The following is a 20,763-nucleotide window of genomic DNA, read 5'->3' as shown; positions in this document are numbered from 1 at the left end:
TAACATCCTAGATGCCACAGGGCCAACAGGAGCCCTCCCATCTATTCAAAGGAAAGCGGATTTCATCTTTTTCATAGCCAGCCACGCTGTTGCCTAGGGCAGCAGTAAAGCTACTGCAGGCAGAACACAGCAGGCTGAATGTCTACCAGGGGTTTAGAGCACAGATCTTATCCTGCAAGCAACCAGACAGGATGAAAAGCAGTAGGGATCCTGCCTTCCCTATTTAGAAAAGGATAACGAGTAACTCCAGACCGGGTTACAACAGACAAGGTGAATTTTATCAGATTTCCTTTAGAAAGATAATCAAGTGCATTAATGTTCTGGTCACACTGCCCTGCTAGAAGCAAAGCCCCAGACTACCTGTGGTTCCTATAGCCCGTGATTTATTGGCATCACAATCCTGCCAATACGAGTTAAGCGCTTGTTACGGCACCGCGAGACTAAGGGCAAGTAAAGCAGATTCTGGTAAGCGTTGGATTCGTGAAAAAGCTGTTAAGGAAAATGTTTATTGGAATGGAAGTTGCATGTAAGTGTAAGCAGAAAACTTGTAGTGAGTATTTTTTGGAAACTAGAATTGGGAAAGTATCAGTCAGAAATGAAATCCAGGAAGTCCAAAGCAGGAACCCATGACTACAGCCCATTTAGACTTCAATATATGATGCCCAAAATACACAGGGTGTCTGACATCCTAGGGAGCTCAGGGAAGCACAGATACTGCCCAGCTGCTATTAGTGCTGTATCATAACTTACACAGGAGAGAAAAAGCTCCTTTATTCACAGCTGACAGAGTTTTGCAGTATTTCCATGTTGCTATTTTATAAAGCAAGTCCTTCTTGGTAGGCAAATTAAACTACAGCTATCCAACTCCTGCATGGTTTTGCTATTGCCTTTCAGAAGATAACGAAGCAACAATAAAGCCAAGGAGGAAAACACTGTGAGCCAGACAAACTGATGATTTGCTGGAGCCAGGTTCACACTCGAGCAGGTTCTCTGTGGCAGGATCTGGGCTTCCCGTTGTGTCAGGAGGACAGTACACATCCTCATTACACACTAGGAAGTAAAAGCTGGATAGTTTATTAAAGTCCTGGCTCAAATTGACAGAAGGATGGCAGCTTAGGCATAAATATGAAGAAAGATCAACCTATTTATTTTGTTTTATTGAGTATTTCCGATGCTACAGTACTGACTGAGCATTACTATGGACACCAGAACAGAATACGGAATTCTTCACACAAAAGAAAAGCCTAAATCACTTCTACCAACACCTCCTGCAACATTTGTCTTCATTCATCTTCACAGGCTTAGTCTACAAAAAAAAGCCTGCTCTTCTTTTTGGAATCATTAATGAGGAACTACATAGAAAAAAAAAAAATCAAAGAAATGTTTTGCTGTGATTGCGGGGAGGCCCTGGCCCAGGTTGCCCAGAGCAGGTGTAGCTGCCCCATCCCTGGAGATGTTCAAGGCCAGGCTGGATGGGACTTTGAGCCCCCTGATCCAGCCGGAGGTGTCCCTGCCCATGGCACAGGGTTGGAACTGGATGGGCTTTGAGGTCCCCTCCAACCCAAACCATTCCATGATTCTATGATTTACTAAAGTTCTGGGGAATATTCCATCCCACCCTCCCCAGGACAGGTAAACTGCAGCACCCAGCAGTCACACTTGCTTACACAAGCCCCCTGTGCTATTGTTCTATGTTATTTTCACTCCCTCAACCCAATTAACAGCGATTTGTGACGCTGTTCCAAGATGCTTTTATCAGTATCTTGGTCTCTGTTATTCCCTCTCTGATTAAGCAGCAGAGGCAGTTTAAGAACCACTAGCCTCAGGGCTGAGACCTTTGCAGCAGCCCTGGAGGGGCAATCAGCCCTGCCTCTTTTGAGATAAGGGGAACCAGGTGCTAAAGGAATGCCAAGAGAAACCAGTTCTACAGCTGCCAAAGGAAACCTGAAAAGCAGAGTCCAGAGCAAGCAAGCAGAGGCAGCCTCTGGAGCAGCGGTGGGAGCCCCTGCCATGAGAGAGCGTGACCTAGACAGATGGCTGATCCTCAATTAAAGCAGGACTTAACCTGGAGCTGGGGGCAAAGCGAGCAAAAGCATGGTACGGTGGAATAAGGTTAGCCTCATCCTGCTAGCAAGAAATGACAACCTTCACCTCATGTCTTACTGTTACCTCTTTCAGCAGAAATTAAAAGGGGCTGGAGCACAAGCCTTGCGAGAGGCGGCTGAGGGAACCGGGGTTGTTTAGCCTGGAGAAAAGAAAGCTGAGGGGAGACTTCATCACTCTCTACAGCTACCTGAAAGGAGGTTGTAGCGAGGTGAGTGCTGGTCTTCTAAGTAACATGCAAGAGGATGAGAGGAAATGGCCTCAAGTTGCACCAGGGGAGGTTTAGATTGGATATCAGGAAAAATTTCTTCACCAAAAAGGTTCTCAAGCCCTGGCACAGCTGCCCAGGGAGGTGGTTGAGTCCCCATCCCTGGAGGGGTTTAGAAGATGGGCAGATAAGGTGCTCAGGGATATTGTTTTGTAGTGGACAGGTATGGTTGGACTCGATCTCAAAGGTCTTTTCCAACCAAACGATTTTATGATTCTATTAATACATTTTCTCTCCTTCTTACTTTTACATCATACCAGGTTTAGCATGATAAACCCCTAAATGATGCCTACAGACAAAAAACATTAGGAAAGTAGATTTGGGAAATTCTACAAACATGAACCTAAGTAGTTTATCACAACTTTAAGTTTCCCCCTCTGGTACATTACATCATGTTAACGCAGTGTTGGGAACTGCAACAAGAACAAAAAGCGCAGGAACTCAAGGTACCAAAATGTACCCAAGCTCCCACAGAGCTAACAAATTCCAAGTTCCTGGAAAACTCACAGATTGTTTCTAGAAATATCACTGGGAGTCTGTAATTTCCCTTCAACTTTCTGGCCCTGCTTATGCCATAAGCATTCACTTTAAACAAGCAACACTCAAGAATTACAAACTAATGATTTATAACAGAGAACCAGGAACATCCCCAGCCCTTCTTCAAGAAGGGAAAAATCCTGACACCTGCTATGTCTTATTTATGAAAGCTTTTTGTTCCCTTTTTGAAGAAAGGGTGGTTTCCTCCTTTCACAAAAAGTCAGCAGGCTCAAAGCTGCCATACGAAAGGCACAATACTGCTTTGAATCTGTCACACGCAGGGATCATCATCCAGTTGTGCTTTAGCAGAAACGTCTCAGAAGGACAATCAACCCAACACCACCAGCCGCTGTTTCCATTTCAAGGGTAACAGTGGCTCTACTAGAGCCGCATTCCCTTCTCTGTTACAGGCCATCAGCACTGGAAAAAACAAAGTTCAGCTAAGCAAGCAGATGCCCTCCAATTACCTTCCACAGCACTGCCTTGGAACCTGCCTGCATCCCACCTCTTTGATGAGCCTCCCTCCTTACTCTAGGAATAAGGACTTATTCCAGCCTCATTTGCTTAAGTTTGTTTGGTTTCACAGCTAAATATCAAAACCTTGGCATGAAAATGAAGAATTATGAAACCATCTCAACAGCATGTCAGGAACTTGGAGAAAAGCATTAAAATGGTGTAAACACAGACTACAACATACAGAGATTAGAACCAATGAGAAATTAAGTACTTCAAAGGGTGGCAAAAAGAGCTACGAAAAAGGTAAAAGGTCGGTGAACACAGCTACTCAAGGCAGCTTTTTGGGGTTTTTTTATTATAATTTCAGGCCTGTTTCCAATTATATCCTATAACCTACTAATTTATTCCTCCCCCACTGATCTCAATTTCTCTTTCTGCTAGGTTTGAAACAACGCTTGAAATTTTCTACAGTTACACAATATCTTCAAGAGGAGATTGCTTATATCTAGTTTAAATCCCACACATACTGTTTACTGCAATATTTGCCTCCTCTAAACACTTACGAAGTTGAAGCACATCCATCATCAGAAGCGTGGATCTGATCTATGTAAGGAAAGATAACGATCACATTCCAAGCTAACTACAGCGACGTAAAAACAGTAATAAAATGTTTTGTGTATACACTGGGCTCCATTTTACTTACAAGCACAAGGGCCAAATAATTTCCACCCCTGTCGTTGTTCAGCATTTTAGAAATCCCAGAAAAAGTCCTTTCCTGCATTTCTGCCAAACAAGCTTAAATACCTTTTGGGTTTCATCCTACACTATTTTAGCCTCTTTGCAGTCCTGGAACGTTTTTTAAACCCTAAATCAGCCATGCTTCAATCCCCTGATGGGCTCCCCAACCCATCACCTTACACTTTTGGACAAGTACTTCTCAGGAGCAGACAGCTAACTTGGATTAGGAATTGGTATGTTCAGTACCAAGTATTCAAGACCTGCTTGTTCTTCCTCAGAAACACCACTCAAACTCACAGAAAACCCCTCCCACACAGATTTTTTCCATCCTACGACCATGGTCTCATCTACAGGAGATCACCAATGTTTACTGTCCCACGCTTTCTCCTTGCTTCTCACATTCCTTAAAAATATATCATGAAATTCAGCCCCAGACAGTAATCAGAAAGGGTATTTCTTCACAGGGGGAATGAGCAGCTATTTAAACAAAAACAAACTCTATCCCCACATTCTTATTAGGTAAACACATACTGTGATGATCACAAGTTGCAGTTGGTACTGTTCAAGCATTGCTTAGTGACCGAGAAAGAACTGTGTGTTAATGCTTTAGCAAGGGATTAGTTGTTTGCTAGCTGTGGGTGAAAAGCATCTTTCAGAGACGAAGCACAGAAGGGCCCAGACTTGTTGATGGGAGGAGAATACTGCAGAAATTGGACTGTGTAGGTGAATGTTGGGTGGGGGAAAAGGAGCAGAATCTGCATAGAGTTTACTTCTAGACTGCAGTATAATGGAGGAGGGAAGAGAGACAGATTACTCACCAAAACAGAGTGCTACTGCCAATCGTTCCTTTAGGCATCACCTTAGATAAACCTTGGCTAACAGCACAGGGTACCAGCGTTGGCTCAAGAAGCGCCCTGCTACGCTGCAGCATAAAGGGATTAGAAGAGCAGGGCCTAAGCTGGAAGTCAATGTGAGGGAATTGATAGAGATAAGCTGATAAGCTGATGAAGACAGATCTATCAAAAAAAACCTACTAGAAAGCAGAGGTTTTCAACTAGCTTTTATTCTATGAAACTATTCCTAATTCTTCCAGTCACGGGTACCTTTTCACTGCAAAATTAGAGAGCAAACTATACCTGAGTCAGAACATCCAGCTGTCCCATAATGTGTTCCAAGGTATTTGCCAAAGCAGTCTCAGTCTCCTCCTGCTGCACGTGGTTCCTACCAGGATCCTGAGTTTTTGTTTTCTTCACATGAACACCACAATCCATTTCTGATTGCTAGAAAAATAAACAGACAAACTGCTATTGCAAACAACTGGAGAAGGATTGCTGTTTCACAGAGGGCAAACAGTAAAGAACAGGTTATGTTTGGACAGTCTATGCTGTTCAAAATGGGCAAACGAGAACAGGAATCGTTCTTGCTGCAGCTGGAAAAGGAAAAGCTGCCCAGGCTCACCTGTCTTTACAAGGTGGAGGGGTTTTGTTGTTGGGGGGGGGTGTTTGTCTTTAAACCTTCATCACAAAAGGCAAATCTTAGGTAAGAAATCTGAAGCAATCCTGCAAGGTTCCAGTGTTGCACGTGCAAAGAGCACGCTCATGTGGGATACGGGCACAGGCTGCACAGGTAAAGGAAGACTTACTGGGACCACAAGCAAGTACCATGTCCAGATTATAAGAATCAGGTGAGCGACCCTGAGAGAAGACCAATTATTTTACTCCAGCAGTGCAGTAAAAGCCTCTCTCCATGTTTGGTAGTTGTCAGAAGGCAAGGAGGCGGCACTGTAGTTAAGTTCAGCAAGAGCAAGACATTCCAGTATGCACTAAAGCAGACAGTTTTGATTTAGATGTTTTAATTTTGCTGATATCTTGAACCGGTTTTCCTTCCCCAATGAGGTTAAGAACAACTTTACTTTGAAGTTCCGTTTTCAACTGTTTTAGTTATGTAGACTTGAATATGTCATTCAGAATAAATTAAGTTTTAAAAGCACAAATAGATCTTTACTAGAGAACATATTCTTCCGTCCTTCTCTTTCAAGTGGTATCTTTCTTCTAGAACAAACACTATTTGCACTAGTTATCTGCATTGCTGCCAGTGAAAGAAGTTCAGAGAAGTTTATCTAACTCAACAAGATAGCCAACCAATTAAGCAATTGCAGACTTAAGAGTCTCAATTTACACTAACAGACAAGATTTGAACCCAAAGCTCGATAGGTCAGTGCCTTACCACCCTCATCGTGAAGAATTTCTTCCTAATGTCTAATCCAAGTCTCCCCTCTCCAACTAAATCATGCTCTTACCAAGAGGGGATAAAGCCAGCCTTACAAGGCTGCTATTTGCCATTTAAATTTAAAAGCAAAAACAAAACCCAAAGTACTGCTTTTCAATGGGTAATTAGCATCAAAAAGCATATTTTCTCTTATTTTAAGGCTGTCTATGCTATTTTGATGATGTAACTTTAGGCCAGTCAATCATGGCACAGCAGGAATGCGAGTTAGCTAACACTGCATACAACCTGCACTTAAAAACCCCAAGCGACGATGAGCTATCCACTTCAAAACCCATTAGAACCAGCTGACTCACAGAAGCAGAAAAATGACTGTACCAACATATTTTCTCCCTCTCTAGCATATGTCTGACAGCTTTTGATAAAAAGCTGCTGGGTTGAACTCAAGAGTTGGTATTTTCTTTGCTACAGTCCCCAGAGTTTAGGAGCCTGGCATATCAGCAAGGGAAATACTGCATAGATGTTCCCACAGCTGGTGCTTTACTAGTCCGGAGGTCCACCTTCTGCTCACACGCTGTGTACCACTCCCATAAAAAGCCAAGCAAGCCACCTCCATGAAGCCTGTGCCGGCTCCTGAAGAAGATACAATCTTCTTGATCAAGAAGATAGAATCATATAATGGTCTGGGTTGGAAGGGACCTTTAAAGGTCGTTCAGTTCCACCCCCCGTGGCCACAGGCAGGGACACCTTCCTCTGGATCACGTTATTCAAAGGTTCATCTAACCTGGCCTTGAAGACTTCCAGAGAAGAGGCTTCCACGACTTCTCTGGGCAACCTGTGCCAGTGCCCCACCACCCCTGCAGTAAAAAAAACCTGCAGCTAGTGCCCTCAGCAAAGAAGTTTTGAGTTAGTTCATCTATCTAAAGTAGGGCCAGCAAATAAAAGCTACGTTACTGGGCAATGGAGTGTGACTTCCACAAGGGAGGCTTTCAACTGACCGAGGTCTCTGAATATTCCATTCTAGGAACACGTACATCCTACCTAATCTGCCCTGCCCCAGCAGGTGCAAAAAACCAAGTACCCAACACCCACACCCACAGACAGCACTTTGAGCACTGCCCAAAAGCAGCCAGGCAGAGAAACTGAAGCCAGTTCTCTCTGGCTTCTTACTCATCCCACCTACTCATCACATCAAGCTGCAATGTGAAGTCTGGGATCCGTCCAACTAGGCTTCTCAAAGAAGAATTCAACAAGGGTTAAACTTGGATTTGCCCAACACAGGCATGCCCAGCACAAGGTGGAGCTCACAAAAACGCCTGCAAACTCTCTACTAGACACACATGGAGTTGTAAACGCAGCCCGCGACGTAGAGAACAGCAGCAGGACAACAGCAAAGGATCGGCTGGTCTAAGGTCTCCATGGAGCCTTCTCTTCTCCAGGCTGAACAACCCCATCTCTCCCAGCCTGTCAGCGAGGTGAACCAGCCTCTGGTGATTTAAATTCTGAAGATTTTTTTAAAAGTATAAAAACATAGAAAGAGCCCTGAAACATGCATTGGCTTTGTGACAGTCTTGGTACTGACGAGCATGACTATCAGAGAGCCCTGTGCTCCCTCCCACCTGACTCACCTACAAGGTGAAGTCCCAGCTGCAGCCTGGGGACAGGCAGCAGGAACAATGACACCGCTGCAGAGGTTTGAACTGTCATAGTCCGAGTTCACGCATGCCAGTTATTCAGCACAACTGAACAAATGCATTTACCATTAGATATCTTATTACAACATCTGTTTATTAAGCACCGGGAGCTTAGTGAGAAGCTGAACATTAAAGGAAGAATAGATGAGCAGTTTCAGAATACAATACAGCTCAGTGACAAAGGGAAAACAGAAGTGATTTATTTATAGCAACCACTTAAAGACAGCACAGCACAACTACTTGGGGGAAGGGGAAAATTAATCAGCCTTCATTCCACAGGTCTCTTACTGAGCCTCTTATGAAAACTCTTCTGGCTAAACAGCATTCTGGACAGCTATTAAGAGTGAGGATCAGCAGGTGGGGGGCAAGTATGAGCTACCCAATGCACGTACATCTGCAGTAAAACTGCAAGGGACAATTAAAAAATGCCATTTTGCTTTCTAAACGGTGATATTCAGAAGAAATACTGACGGGATAACTACCTACCCTGAATTTTACACATACTAATAAAAAGCAGGATTCTTAGAATTCTGTCTAAAGGAAATATTTATTTTCCCTTCTCTTCAACTGTCTCCACTGGAAAGAAGGAACCAAGTTGTGCAAGGGGGGCAGGCTCAACTCTACCTTTAAGTCTCTTTAAATTAATTTCCGCTATATAACTGCTGTTTGGGTTTTTTTGCTTTTAAAGAGAGTATTATGCCATTAAGAATTAATTTTCAAGTACCTAGAAAGATGGCATTCCCATTAAGCAATACAATGTATTCAATTCAATAAAACGTATTAAAATTCAAGAAGTGCAACTAAACTCACTATCTTAGCTGAAAAAATTCCCTGAGAAACAAGAGGAGCAGAAAGCTCCCAAATGTAGGGTACAGCATTTATTAAGCCCCCATTTCTTCTAACCCAAGTGAGAGAGAAATACCATTAAAAGTCTTCTATTTCGAGGAGTCATTTTCACCACAGGTAAAGCGATGTTTTAAATGCACTCCCAGAGAGCAACAGTGACATCCACTGGAAGCACAAAGGCTTCAAGGTAAGCTCTGCAGGAAGGTCAGACGGAGTACACCTGCTAGATTGGAGGACTCGCCGAAAACAGAGAGGTAACCTCATTTCTCCCTGCTAAACACAAAATATCATTGACGGAACCCAGCTCTCCAAGCTCAAGCACTTTTCTCCCAGCTGGGAAAGCATCCCCTCCTCAGGGCAGCACTGAAATATCTGGAGTAATCACTCTTCAAGACTTACATTACTCCGACATCAATTGTCCAAATCAGCATAACAACTGGGATTAAAATACAACTTTAATTGGCTCTGTGAAATAATTTATAGGACCATTCAGCCCTGCTCACCTCTTACTTCAGGATGCCAGTTGTGATAACAGAAAGGGAGCTGGAAGGGCGGGGGAGAAAAAAGGAAGGGAGGTGAAAACATTACTTTCCTTTCATTTTTGTTTGCATTTTTGCTTCACACCAAAGGTCAGTCGGGTTAGATAAGCAAGAGGCCAGAAATAATTGAGACAGAGCCTTTCTCCCTATTGGTGCTACTAAAAATAGCAAGTTAAAGCATTAAAACTTGGCACCTCTACAATAATGGATGTGTTTTGCCATAGACCAATAAATATTAAGGCTGTGATAACCCCAAGAAAAAACTGGGTTAATAAGCACATCTCACACCCTTGTAAATCCCAAGACACTCTTGGGCCCAAGCTTAAGGGAACCACTGGTAGAGGCAGGCAGATGGAGGGAGGTTTGTGTAATTTAAGTGAAAGAGGTTATCCGGATGGACGCGAGTGAAGGAGTTCAGATAGGCCTGTGAACACACTACATAAGATCAAGTTTGTATCTCTCTTTTTAAGAGAAATGTGTTTATAAATGAAAGGGCAATGTGCCCACATTGGCTAGAATCATCCTTCTAGGGAAGAAGGATTATTTTCCCCAGAGTCTGAGGACGCTGAACCAGGCAGGAAGAGATCAAGCAGACATTCTCACCAGCCAGCCTTGCTCAACACAACAACTCACTCAACTAAGAGTTTGGTGTCTCTTGGGGGTTAGAGTTCATGCTGCTCTAAACCTCTGGTTACCAGCAAGATGAGCGGAAGAGCACTCTTCATGCACGGAAAGAACTAGGAATTGCGCTTCGCAAAAAGAGGGATGTGAACAACAAAGTTATACCCTTCTGGTTCTCAAGGTTTACAGGCACAGCCTCTTCAGGCAACGCCTAAGGTACAGAACTGGAAACATGTTGAGCATTTCATCACACCGCTGTTCTGTTAAGTAAGTGATCTACCTACGTATTACAAGAGGAAGACAACTATGTACAGGACGGGAGTGGAAATGCATCCTCATTAAAACAAGGTGACAAGCAGATCAGGAAAAATAATCATTCTGCAGATCACATTTATCCTGAAGGCTGGGTCCCCTGCTGTTGAATACAGGATTCTTCCCTTACAACTCTTAAAAGTAAATAAATAGAAGGGCTCGAAGGAGGTGCAAATGACAACACACATTCACATCCAATTGCAAAGAGCTGCAGCTCTGAAATTGTTTCCCAGGAGGGGGTTGCACAGCAAGTAAAAAAAAAAAAAAAGAAAAAAATGTACAAAAGTATTCATAAGTATTAAGGGCTGCCAAAATTAGAGACAGTTACCAATTTGGAAGCCAAAAGGTCAAAAAAGGCACATCTGGCCTATGAGTAACTCAAGAGGAATTTATTTACACGAGGAACGAGTAGCTGACAGAATGAATTGCTGCAGTCAGCACAGGGATCACGGGCTCAGCACAGGAGGCACCCAAGGTCAAACACAGAACCAGCACAGGAGAGGTAGAGTCAGCTTTGGACATCAGTTACAGACTTTATGACCAGATCACATCTTTTGGTGTTAGTCTCCAATCCCATCCAACAGAAAGATTTGGGAAAAACAGCCATTGGAGAAATATGTATAGTCCAACACCTGGAGAAAATGTTAAATCCAGCCTAAAAGCGTGTCTTAACCCAAAGACACATTTGAAGAGCACAGGCTACTTACTTTTTAGAAGTCCTTCCTATGGCAGCGCTGCTCTTCCCAAGCTTCACTTTGTCAAGTCTGCTATGCTCTCAGCTTTCAAGCTTGGTGGCTCTGCAATTGAGCACCCTTTAACTTCCAAGGAGCTCACCCTTACGCTCACAGTAACTGACCCCAGGACAAGCAGGAGAGTCCACATTTATGAAATCCCAACCAAAATGTGTATGTTCTGGCTTTCTTTTAGGTCCTCGCCCCTCAAGAGCCACAGGTGGCAGTTTCAAGCCTGATTTTGATGGGAAAAATAATTGATCTCAACTAAACAAAATCCACCAAAATACATACTTTGTTATTAAAAAGCAAATGTTTTGCTCAAAGGAAGAAGGAACTGAACATAGCAGTGACAGTGCTCTTAAGGAGCCCAGTACAACACATTTCCAAAAGAAAAATGAAATTCACTTGAAAGAAAAGAGCAGACTGCCACGAATGGCATGAATTAAAGCAGAGTTCAAAGTTAGTTTGGTTCAATAGGCCAATAAGCACAGAGGTCACTGCACAGCCAGTTTCATAGCCTGCATAACTTTAGAATTGGAAATAGAACACAGGAGAGGAGGAAAAGGAAGAAATCAGTTTTAGCCAAAACCAGCTGAGGATCAATAAAGACTTTCACCTCCTCCTTCCTTCTGTGACTGCTTCCTACCATCCTCTCCCACTCTACTAGCACCAACGTCCTCTGGTTTTGTTTGCTTTCTTTACAGAGCGCTCCACATAGTAAGGAGATTTAGAGCTGCAAACTCAAATCTTATCCATCACAAAATACTACAGCTATTTCAACACCTCCAGCTATGGACTGAAGTCACATTAAATAAAAACACTATGTTTAAAAGAGAACATAGATTTATCAGCCCAGCAAATATCTAAGTTAATAAAATTGAAGACACTGCCACAGAACAACAGGCGCTGGCTAGAAGCTTACCTTTCAACTGAGGCAATGCCACATAAACACCCTGGTTCACAAGAGCTTTTTAGCTTACAGCTCATGTCGAACAAGATGCTGCCTAGGGAGGTGGTTGAGTCACCACCCCCACAGGTATTTAAAAGATGAGTAGATGTTGGACTTGGGGACATGGTCCAGTAGCGGATGGATCCAGGGCTGGACTCAATGATCCTAAAGGTCTTTTCCAACTAAAACCATTCTATGATTGTAAGATATACCAGAACACAGTCACCGTAACAAGACATTTCAAAATCCTGTAGGTATTCCTAAATGTATTAAAACCATCCAAAGATTGACAAGAAAAAAATCCAGAAGTTTAAGTGAAACATCACCACGTGCAAAACTAACTCCAATGGGCAGTAAGTTTAAAGGGTTATTCTTGTAACAGCCAGGACATCCAGCATCAGTACTACACTTCCACCAGTGCATCATATCAAATCACTCAGTTGATGGATTTATCCATCAGTTACTGTCAGAACTCAGATTATCTCTTAACACAGGGTTCAGGGAATGAATACGAATGGATGTCCCCAACTATTTAGGAAAGAAGCTCCAGCAGAATACGTGATCTATTTCTCACGTGTGTAGTCTATGCAGATTCATTTTCATAGAATCATAGAATCACCAGGTTGGAAGAGACCCACCGGATCATCGAGTCCAACCATTTTTACTTTGCTGATTGTCAGTGAAAAGATACCATGAACAGTATCTATTTTCAGGACTGACAGCAGCCTAAAGGATCCATACCAGCTGGTAAAACTGACTTCAGATGTTACATCCATGCTTTTTTTGTGGACTATCATCCAAGCCTACCACACATTCTTAAACACAGGCTGTTAATACAAAAATGCATATATATGCACTAAATTTATTTCCTTTTTAAAGTCATTATATATAATCTTCCTATAAAGTAAGTACAGTTAAACAAAACAAACAACATGAGATCAGTTAAAAACAGACATCCTGCAGCTAAAATAAATACCAAGGAAAGATGGATCTATCTTTCAACTGTGGGAAAGAGCCACATGCTTTCAAGTTGCAGAAAGCATACTGGAAAGGAACTCTCTGTATGCTGACGTACCAGAGTGGGCTGGGCCCCATCCACATTCATGCTAGACTTCTGTGTTTTCAGTACATCATCATAATCTGCTGCATCAAAGTTGGTCTTCCACACCATCACCTGCAGAAGAAAGGCAAGTGGCTAAGTTATCTCTTAACATTTTCCATCTACATTTGCTTAAAGGTCAATTTTGCCTACACATCAGAGAACAGTCAGCACAAATCTAGGCAAATCTATAAAAAACAGATGCCTCAGAAAGGCACATGACATGGGCTACATACAGGGTAATTTTACTTCTGTTGTACGTACCCTTCCCCAGATAGTCCAGCTGAACTGCTTCCTCAATCAGATAATCCTATGTTTAATATCTCTCGCTGTTCTTAAATATTTGTATTCTCTTTGAAAGCAATAAAATGCAAAGTAAACAGTAACAGCAGGGCACAAAACTATCAAATTAAAACTAGTCAGATACCTGCTCATCAGAACCTCCAGAGGCAAATAAGTCTCCAACTCTTGAAAACGCTACACAGGTAGCTGGTCCCTGCCAATAGATTTAAAAGATATGTTTAAAAACTGCAAAAGAGAAAGTGTTATAAAGCTCCATTCATTACAGCTTTATGAGATATTTCTCATTTGACAATTAACATCCTAATTTAAAATTTAAAAGGCTTTTACTTGGCAGGTAAGAGGGCCACAATTAACATGCTATGAGTGCTGGCACCCACCACTTCCCTCTTTTCTACCTCCAGTTTGAAGGCACTTTTCAATATCCACAGGATCAAGTTTTTATGAGCATTTCCTCATTCCCTTTCAATCATTCTCTCTTCCCTATAGAATTACGAATTTCTGAAACTCCTGTTCGTTTATGAAAAGCTGTGAAACTTGAGTTCAGTTAAATGCAGCCTTCAGCCACCTGATGGAAAGGCTTAAAGCAGAAAAAGAGGTTTAAACACACAGATACACACAGAGCAGCATCAGAAGCCATGAGAAAGACTATTAGACGTAAAATACCCCCACTACTGAAATTTCTAAGCATTCACAAATCATAAACCATGTCCCATTAAAAAAAAAAAAAAGTTTTTTAAAAAACACATTTGAGAACCTTTCAGGCTTTAGTTGCCAAGCCCTCAGAATCTACATTTTCCAAGCTTCTCCTCACAGCACAAACACTAGAACCATGAAGGGAAAACGCATTAAGCCAAGATTTTCACATAATTGTGGAACTCCAGTGGCCGAAGTGCCAAACATCACCCAGAACCTTCAAGACACTGACATCAGACAGCAAATTTCATGGACCCCTGCAAGAAACAGATTCAACCATAGAAAAATGGCATCTTCTCTCCAGATGCTTTCTATTAAAAATGCCTTTTAATTAAAATACATAGCTGTCACTATGAAAAATTATGATAAAACAGCCAACAGGTAGGGCTACAGGCAAGAACTGAAAGAATCAGCTCTATCACAAAGGAAAAGGTGGGGGACAGTTTGGTTGGTTGGTTTTATTTGTTTGGGGTTTTTTTACAGTCATCACACGCTCTACTGTATATTTCTAGGATACAAACTACTCCGTACAAACTACTCACTGCATAAGATCTAAGACTTGTAAGCTCTTGCTTACTCCACCATAACATAATTTGAGAACATTCAGAAAATGTCTTTAGCTAAAGAGTGGTGAAGCACTGGCAGAGGCTGCCCAGGGAAGCAGTGGAGTCTCCATCCCTGGAAGGGTTCGGAAAGCATGTAGACAAGACACTTTGGGCCATGATTTAGTAGGCACCATGGAGACAGGCTGATGGCTGGACGTGCCGATCTCCGAAGTCTTTTCCAACCTCAATGATTCAACAAATTTGCTTGCCCAGACATCAACCAAAGCAACCCATCTGAGTCAATTCATTTGACTAAGGTTAGAAGCATTGAAGTCTGTTCAAGCAGAATAACTGAACACAGAAGATTCAGTATTTAGAGCAGAATCCAACTACTCATTTTATCCGAGACTTGGCAGCCAAGAAGCCCACAAAGTTTTCAGCACAGGAGGAAGAAAAAGCCAAGGCTACCTGAGGAGCACTGGTGAAAAGAACAGGTTGCTGAGTGGCAGATAGAGCAGCGTAAGCAGAATATACTGCATTTGTACAATAGCTTCGATGCTCTGTGGTCTGTAGCACTGTCCAGAGTTTGGCAGGAGGGAGGCATTCTCTTTGGATACCAACTAGCGGGACAAAGCCAACACAGAAGGTACATCCAAAGGCATCAGAAACAAAACAGAACCACTGCTTCCTATCTCCTTCAGCATAGGCACATGGCCAAGCAATGACAGAGGCTTCAAACCAAGCAAGCACCTGCAGCAGCACTGGAGAATGCAAACAGCAGACAGGCACTCTTACACCACCATCATTTGCCATTTTTAACTTACATCCTAATGATTTATACAGGTTTGTGAGAGTCGTCAGGTTTTTAAACCGAAGAACGAAGGCTGGCTTAAACTGCTATTCTCTTCGTAGCTTTAGAGAAGAGATGCCAGAGTTAATGCACCCAGCTTCATCTTCGTACAACACAGACACGTGCATTTTGGAGAAGCCTTGCTGTTAAATCAACAGTCGGTTCTGAGAGACTTTAAATGGTGCTGACTGCTCCAGCACTGCTTGAGTAAACGCATTCGTTTCACACCAAGCATCTATTTTAATACGTTTTCAACCTTTCAGAAAGCACATGGGAAGGATGAGGCAGGCATTGCGAGATGCAGTTAAACAGGGCTGGGAAATCATTACGTGTGTTCGAGCACAGGCACCACAGACAAACTGTTCTCCGTAGAATAAACAGCTGAGGAGCCAGGCAGTGAAGTTTTATGTCAGCTGCTGAACACGTTACTTCGCAGACTTCACAAAGCCTGAGCTTTTGCCCATGCTGGAACGGGTAGAGGCAGCCTATGGCCAAGCCTGTTAGGAAAGCAAGCTGAACTACTGACAGGCTGAAAAACACCATCAGAAAAGCCACAACCACCACCAGAAAACTCCACCACACAAACGTACACCTCCAGACAAAAGCAGAGTTATCCTCTTTCAACTAAGATCATATATCTCAGAAGCCAAAAAGCTTCTTCCCACCCTATACTGAGTTGCAAGGGTGGACTATTCTGTTAAGAATTCACATCTTCCCAAAGGGCGTCGCATGGAAATCTCACATCCAGTTTGCTTCTGGTTTACTTTCTTTCTCTCCTTTGTAGGGTTAACCCCGAAGATGATAAATATCCAAAGATTGTATTTGGTATAAACACCCACTGCTTGCTGCAGCCTGTGTCCCACAAACCTGCTCACTTTCAAATATGCTGGCACAAGGTTATGCCAGCAAAACTAATCTTGATGCAGTCACTGCCAGTGAGAAGAGTTTTAGCTTCCTTAAAACACATTAAAGTGCTTCCATGTTATAATTTCACCTGCAGCAACTTCAAAAGGTTTTGAGGCTTTCTAATAGCAACGTGTCACTTAAGAGAATTGATCTAGCAGCCATTCCAAAAGGCACACTCAGTCATTAGTGTGACTGGGCTCATTCGACTAACACAGCATTAAACGATGCAGATATTTCAAACCAAAGATACTGCCATCAATCAGCTGAGACAGAGAGTGCTTCTGCCTTCTGCTCCCACCCACCTTCCCCAGTAGTTCAGCTCTCTGGCCACACTGTCAGGAACGGAGACTCTCTAAAAAATGCAAAAGCACAAGATAAATAAGCAATAAAAAAGAGCAGGAAGATGTACACGGTCAGGAAGCTGCACAGCGGTGAATACTGCTCAAAGATAACAGAGCTGAGGACACAGAAGCTGCATTCTGACTGTAATAAACCAGTCAGCATTCAAAAACATTCAAGACATTGCTTAAGACAAAACGTTCGGGAACAAGCACAAGTGAGGAGTACTGGAGGGGAGCAATGTTTCACAAAGTTATTTTTATCAGTCTAAATATTTCAGTGTATTTAGATAAAATTCAGCACAATACAAATCACATCAAAACAGGCAGTGAACCGACTCCAAAGTCAAGGCATTCTGAAGGGGTGGGAAAAAAGAAGAAAAAACAAAAAAATTCAACAGAACATATTCCTCCTAAAATAGAAACTGATATCAAAGACTGAATGTGCCTTTATAAATCGAAAGAAGTGGAACAAACAAGTCTATAGACACAACATCCTCTACAGCTTTGTTGACATAAATTAAGTGAAAAGTATTTTTGCTACATACACTTAGCAGCACTCTTCCTGGATATTGCAGGTTTGCTATAGCAACATACAAATAAGAGTTTGCCAAATACTCACGTAATTTAACAAACACAAAACGAAAAATAAGAAGCTACACACGCCACTGATCAGAGACAGCCTGACACCCATCTGTTCCAGGTGAGTGCAGCAGAGATCAAACAGGTTTCTCGTGCAGTTCTGGACAACAGGTACCTGGTCAGAGACTGAAGAATTCAAGTTCAAATGTGGAAGAAAAGTCTGAAGTGACAAAAAGCAGCAATTGCATATTCCCCTCTACAAGCTGAAGGGAGAATTTTAAGGTTATTTCCCATGCAATGAGAACATGTGTGATGCAGTAGCCTTCTAAAAGACCACTTTATTCCTCTTCCTGTAGCAAGATACAAATGCCCCTCTATCAGTATTTCCTGAGGGTTTGGAAGTTCCATTTCTGCATCCTCATTGCGCTACGAGCAGCACACAAGCTGCTAGCACGGGTCCTCAAATTCCTGCAGCTTAGATTGAACAGCAAGCCGCAAAAAGAAGGCGTTGGACAATTGAGCTACACCAAGTCAGTGGTAAGGAACATTTCTATTTAGCCCTCAGCAGACCAATAACATGAGGACCGCTGAGCTGTTGTGCATGGCAAAGTTTGAAATCACAGTAATAGTTTAGATCACACTGGGAAAGCGCTGCAGGAAGTTTGAGGGAAAGTAGAAAAGAGAGCAGAAAGTCATCCACTTGAAATGTTAAGTGGGAAGAACATTGCCACTAATCAATATTCAACTCATCTCCTCTAACAAAAGAGGAGTACCAAGGGCAGGGTGGAGATAAGCCCCAGAGAACCTTAAAAAGGACAAATTGCTCACACACTAGATGCAGCAAAGAAACAGGAAACAAAAAAAAAGAGGAAGCCATACAGGATACATGATCACAGGATCAAACCTAGTCCTTGGTAGCAGTGTTCTGGCAAGGTCAGATAGACATTCCAGCTGGAATTCCAGGTGACATCCCACTCCTAGCTGCATACGTAGGTAAAAAGGGTGAAGCACAGCATGTTAGGCAATCTAATTTATGAGCAGGCTATGCCCCAGAGAGAAGAGATTATACCTTCTCCTTGTTTTCCCACTTCCTACAGAAGGCGGCTAATGATCACAAGACTCTTCTGCCTCAGCAAACCAAAAGTTTATCAGCTCACACAAAACGTTAAGTATGGCTCTAGAAAAAGAAGTTTAGAACTATTCGGGAACAGCTTTAATGCATTCATCACCTACAGAGATGGGATCTGAAGCCAGGACACAGAGTACAGAACTAAATGAGTGACTGGCAGGATGCTAACAGCATCTGTAATACTTGACACAGGGATGACAAGAGACAACAGGAACAGCATCCCTGAACACAAAGCTTTCAAGAGTGGCACTAAAAATAGATCTCTCTGAAATAAATACTTAAGAGAAAGTCCAAGAGTTTAGTTTGTAGGAGTGGAAATACGCCTGGAGCAAACAGTCATACCTGCTTGCAGATAGCAGATGAATGTGTACCATCTATAAATAATAAGTGCACAGTCACAGAGATGGCCCTTTTGAACATTTCCTCCCCCACAGAACTGCTGGAGGACACAAGGTACACAACTTCAAGAACAGCAGGGCCAACACCGGCTGCCAATTCAAGTCAAGAGAGGCCAGACTAGCGAGCTTCAGCTAGGAACAGAGTTAACATCTTGGCTCCAGCCTAACAAAAGAAACAAGAGCCAGGCTGGAGAGGGTCCAGGAATAAACCACAGGAGAGTAGTTTAATGATGCACAGTCTGCACAACGAAAGGAGAGGCAGAGAGGAAGGTAGCTGGAGAGACAAGTGAGGTCAAGTATGCCAGCAGATTCTTTTTTTTTTTTCTTCTTCCTTTAAATCCTGGGAGAAACTAAAGGATACCAGAGAAGAGCCAGATAACAGAGTAAGGGAGGTGCCAGGAGCTGGAACAAGACACGTCTAGAGGATGCAAATAGCTGAATTGGAGGAGAGCTTCCTCTTCCGCTGCCCACAAAAGGAGATGTAGAAGTGTGAAGGTATGAGCCAGTACATTCAGTCAGACGCCCCTGGAACAGATTAACCAGTCCAAAGAGAAAAGAAATACAAGTGGTGACGAGGTCTGACAAGCAAATTAGAGGCAGCAACAAGCACACTGGGATCCTAGACATGGGATCATCACTTCAAGGCATAAAGGAAATAATAATCAAAGCAGTCATTACCACTGTTGACAATGCTTTCAATTGCTCTGTGGCACAGGAGAAGAGGGCAAGTCTCACTTGGACAGATGGACAGTGAAATGACAGAGGGTAGAGGAGGAAAAGTTGCAAAGAATAACTGATAAAGAAAATTAGGAAAACACCATGAGCAGGTAGGAAATCTGATAAATGCATTTGAGTGCCAAAGAACACAGAGGGCCTGAAACAAGATGCTGATGTGATGAGTCGTTGACCTATCACTTGGTTTCAGCAGCATATAAATCAGTGAAGAGAGTAAGAGAGCTCAGTGAAGAGCAATTCAAATTAACAAACCTTTTGGTAAGGCGGAAGCACTGTGCCTGTAACTCAGGATCAAGGACAAACTTGCAACAAGGAAACCCACAGCTATAAAGAGCTATTCAAGCTCCTCAGAAAATGTGAAAGACAATAGCAGGATACGTAGTAGGAGAAAGCTGAATTCAGAGATGATGACAGGCAGGAAGAAATACAAGGGGCAAGACAGGTGACAGCTACACACTCTTGTTTCCCAGCGTGGTACAGGATGCAGCACGCATCCTGCAGAAGCAGGATCAGGCAGGAAAATCCAAAACTTGGAAAGAGGCAAGAGTTTCGGGGGAGGCGGAAAGCAAGCTGTGAAAGCCATGGATGTTTGTTGTCTTTCTACAAACAACACAGATACCCCAAAAGATGATGTGGAAAGGGGAAAAGGCATCAGTGCAGGCACCGCACACTGGCAAATCAAGAGGTACGGGACAGAGCTGAGCATTGTCCTCAAGCAGGGACGGACTGGGAAATGATGAGGGCTGTGGAAAGAATCCACACCTCTAACGCTAAAGACAAGAAAAGCATTTAAACAGAAAAAGGGCACACTCCTAGAAACTGTGGAATAGGGGTGGGTAACAGAAAGGAGAGAAAGGGACAGTGAAAGAGAAGCAAGGAGAAAAGCGAAGGGGACAGACATGGCAGTGGCAACAAGGGATTTCTTCATGCAGAATCTCTCTGACAGGGAGTCACAAGGATATGCAGTCACTGATCTTTGAAAAACTCCTCTATCAGTACACAGAGCAAGACTGCCACGCTCGTGCTCTCCTTCACCAGGTAGCAAGTGCTACAGCTAACTTACACTGGCACCTTCTGATCGAATCTTCAGTAGCTTTTTAACTCCTGAAAGCTTGTTTAAAAAACAATACAAGGGAAAAATAGAGCGCTCTTATTTCCTTTT

At 42.8% G+C, this 20,763-nt stretch overlaps 1 protein-coding gene across 2 annotated transcripts in view; it reads right to left on the bottom strand.

Moving 5' to 3' along the window:
* The window catches only part of POC1A (POC1 centriolar protein A), a 41,863-nt gene that overhangs the window by 1,833 nt on the left and 19,267 nt on the right, over positions 1 to 20,763 (bottom strand). For both annotated transcript variants that reach the window (XM_069865873.1, XM_069865872.1), the window contains 3 exons: positions 13,550 to 13,618; positions 13,099 to 13,197; positions 5,239 to 5,382 (listed from right to left, as the gene is read on the bottom strand). In XM_069865873.1, the coding sequence (XP_069721974.1) occupies positions 5,239 to 5,382; positions 13,099 to 13,197; positions 13,550 to 13,618 (312 nt within the window). The remainder of the gene's footprint in view (positions 1 to 5,238; positions 5,383 to 13,098; positions 13,198 to 13,549; positions 13,619 to 20,763) is intronic.

The sequence above is a fragment of the Phaenicophaeus curvirostris genome, chromosome 11, assembly GCF_032191515.1.
Source record: "Phaenicophaeus curvirostris isolate KB17595 chromosome 11, BPBGC_Pcur_1.0, whole genome shotgun sequence".
Taxonomy (NCBI): domain Eukaryota; kingdom Metazoa; phylum Chordata; class Aves; order Cuculiformes; family Cuculidae; genus Phaenicophaeus; species Phaenicophaeus curvirostris.
The sequence above is the reverse complement of the archived record's forward strand: the minus strand, read 5'-3'. Positions and strand labels throughout refer to the sequence as shown.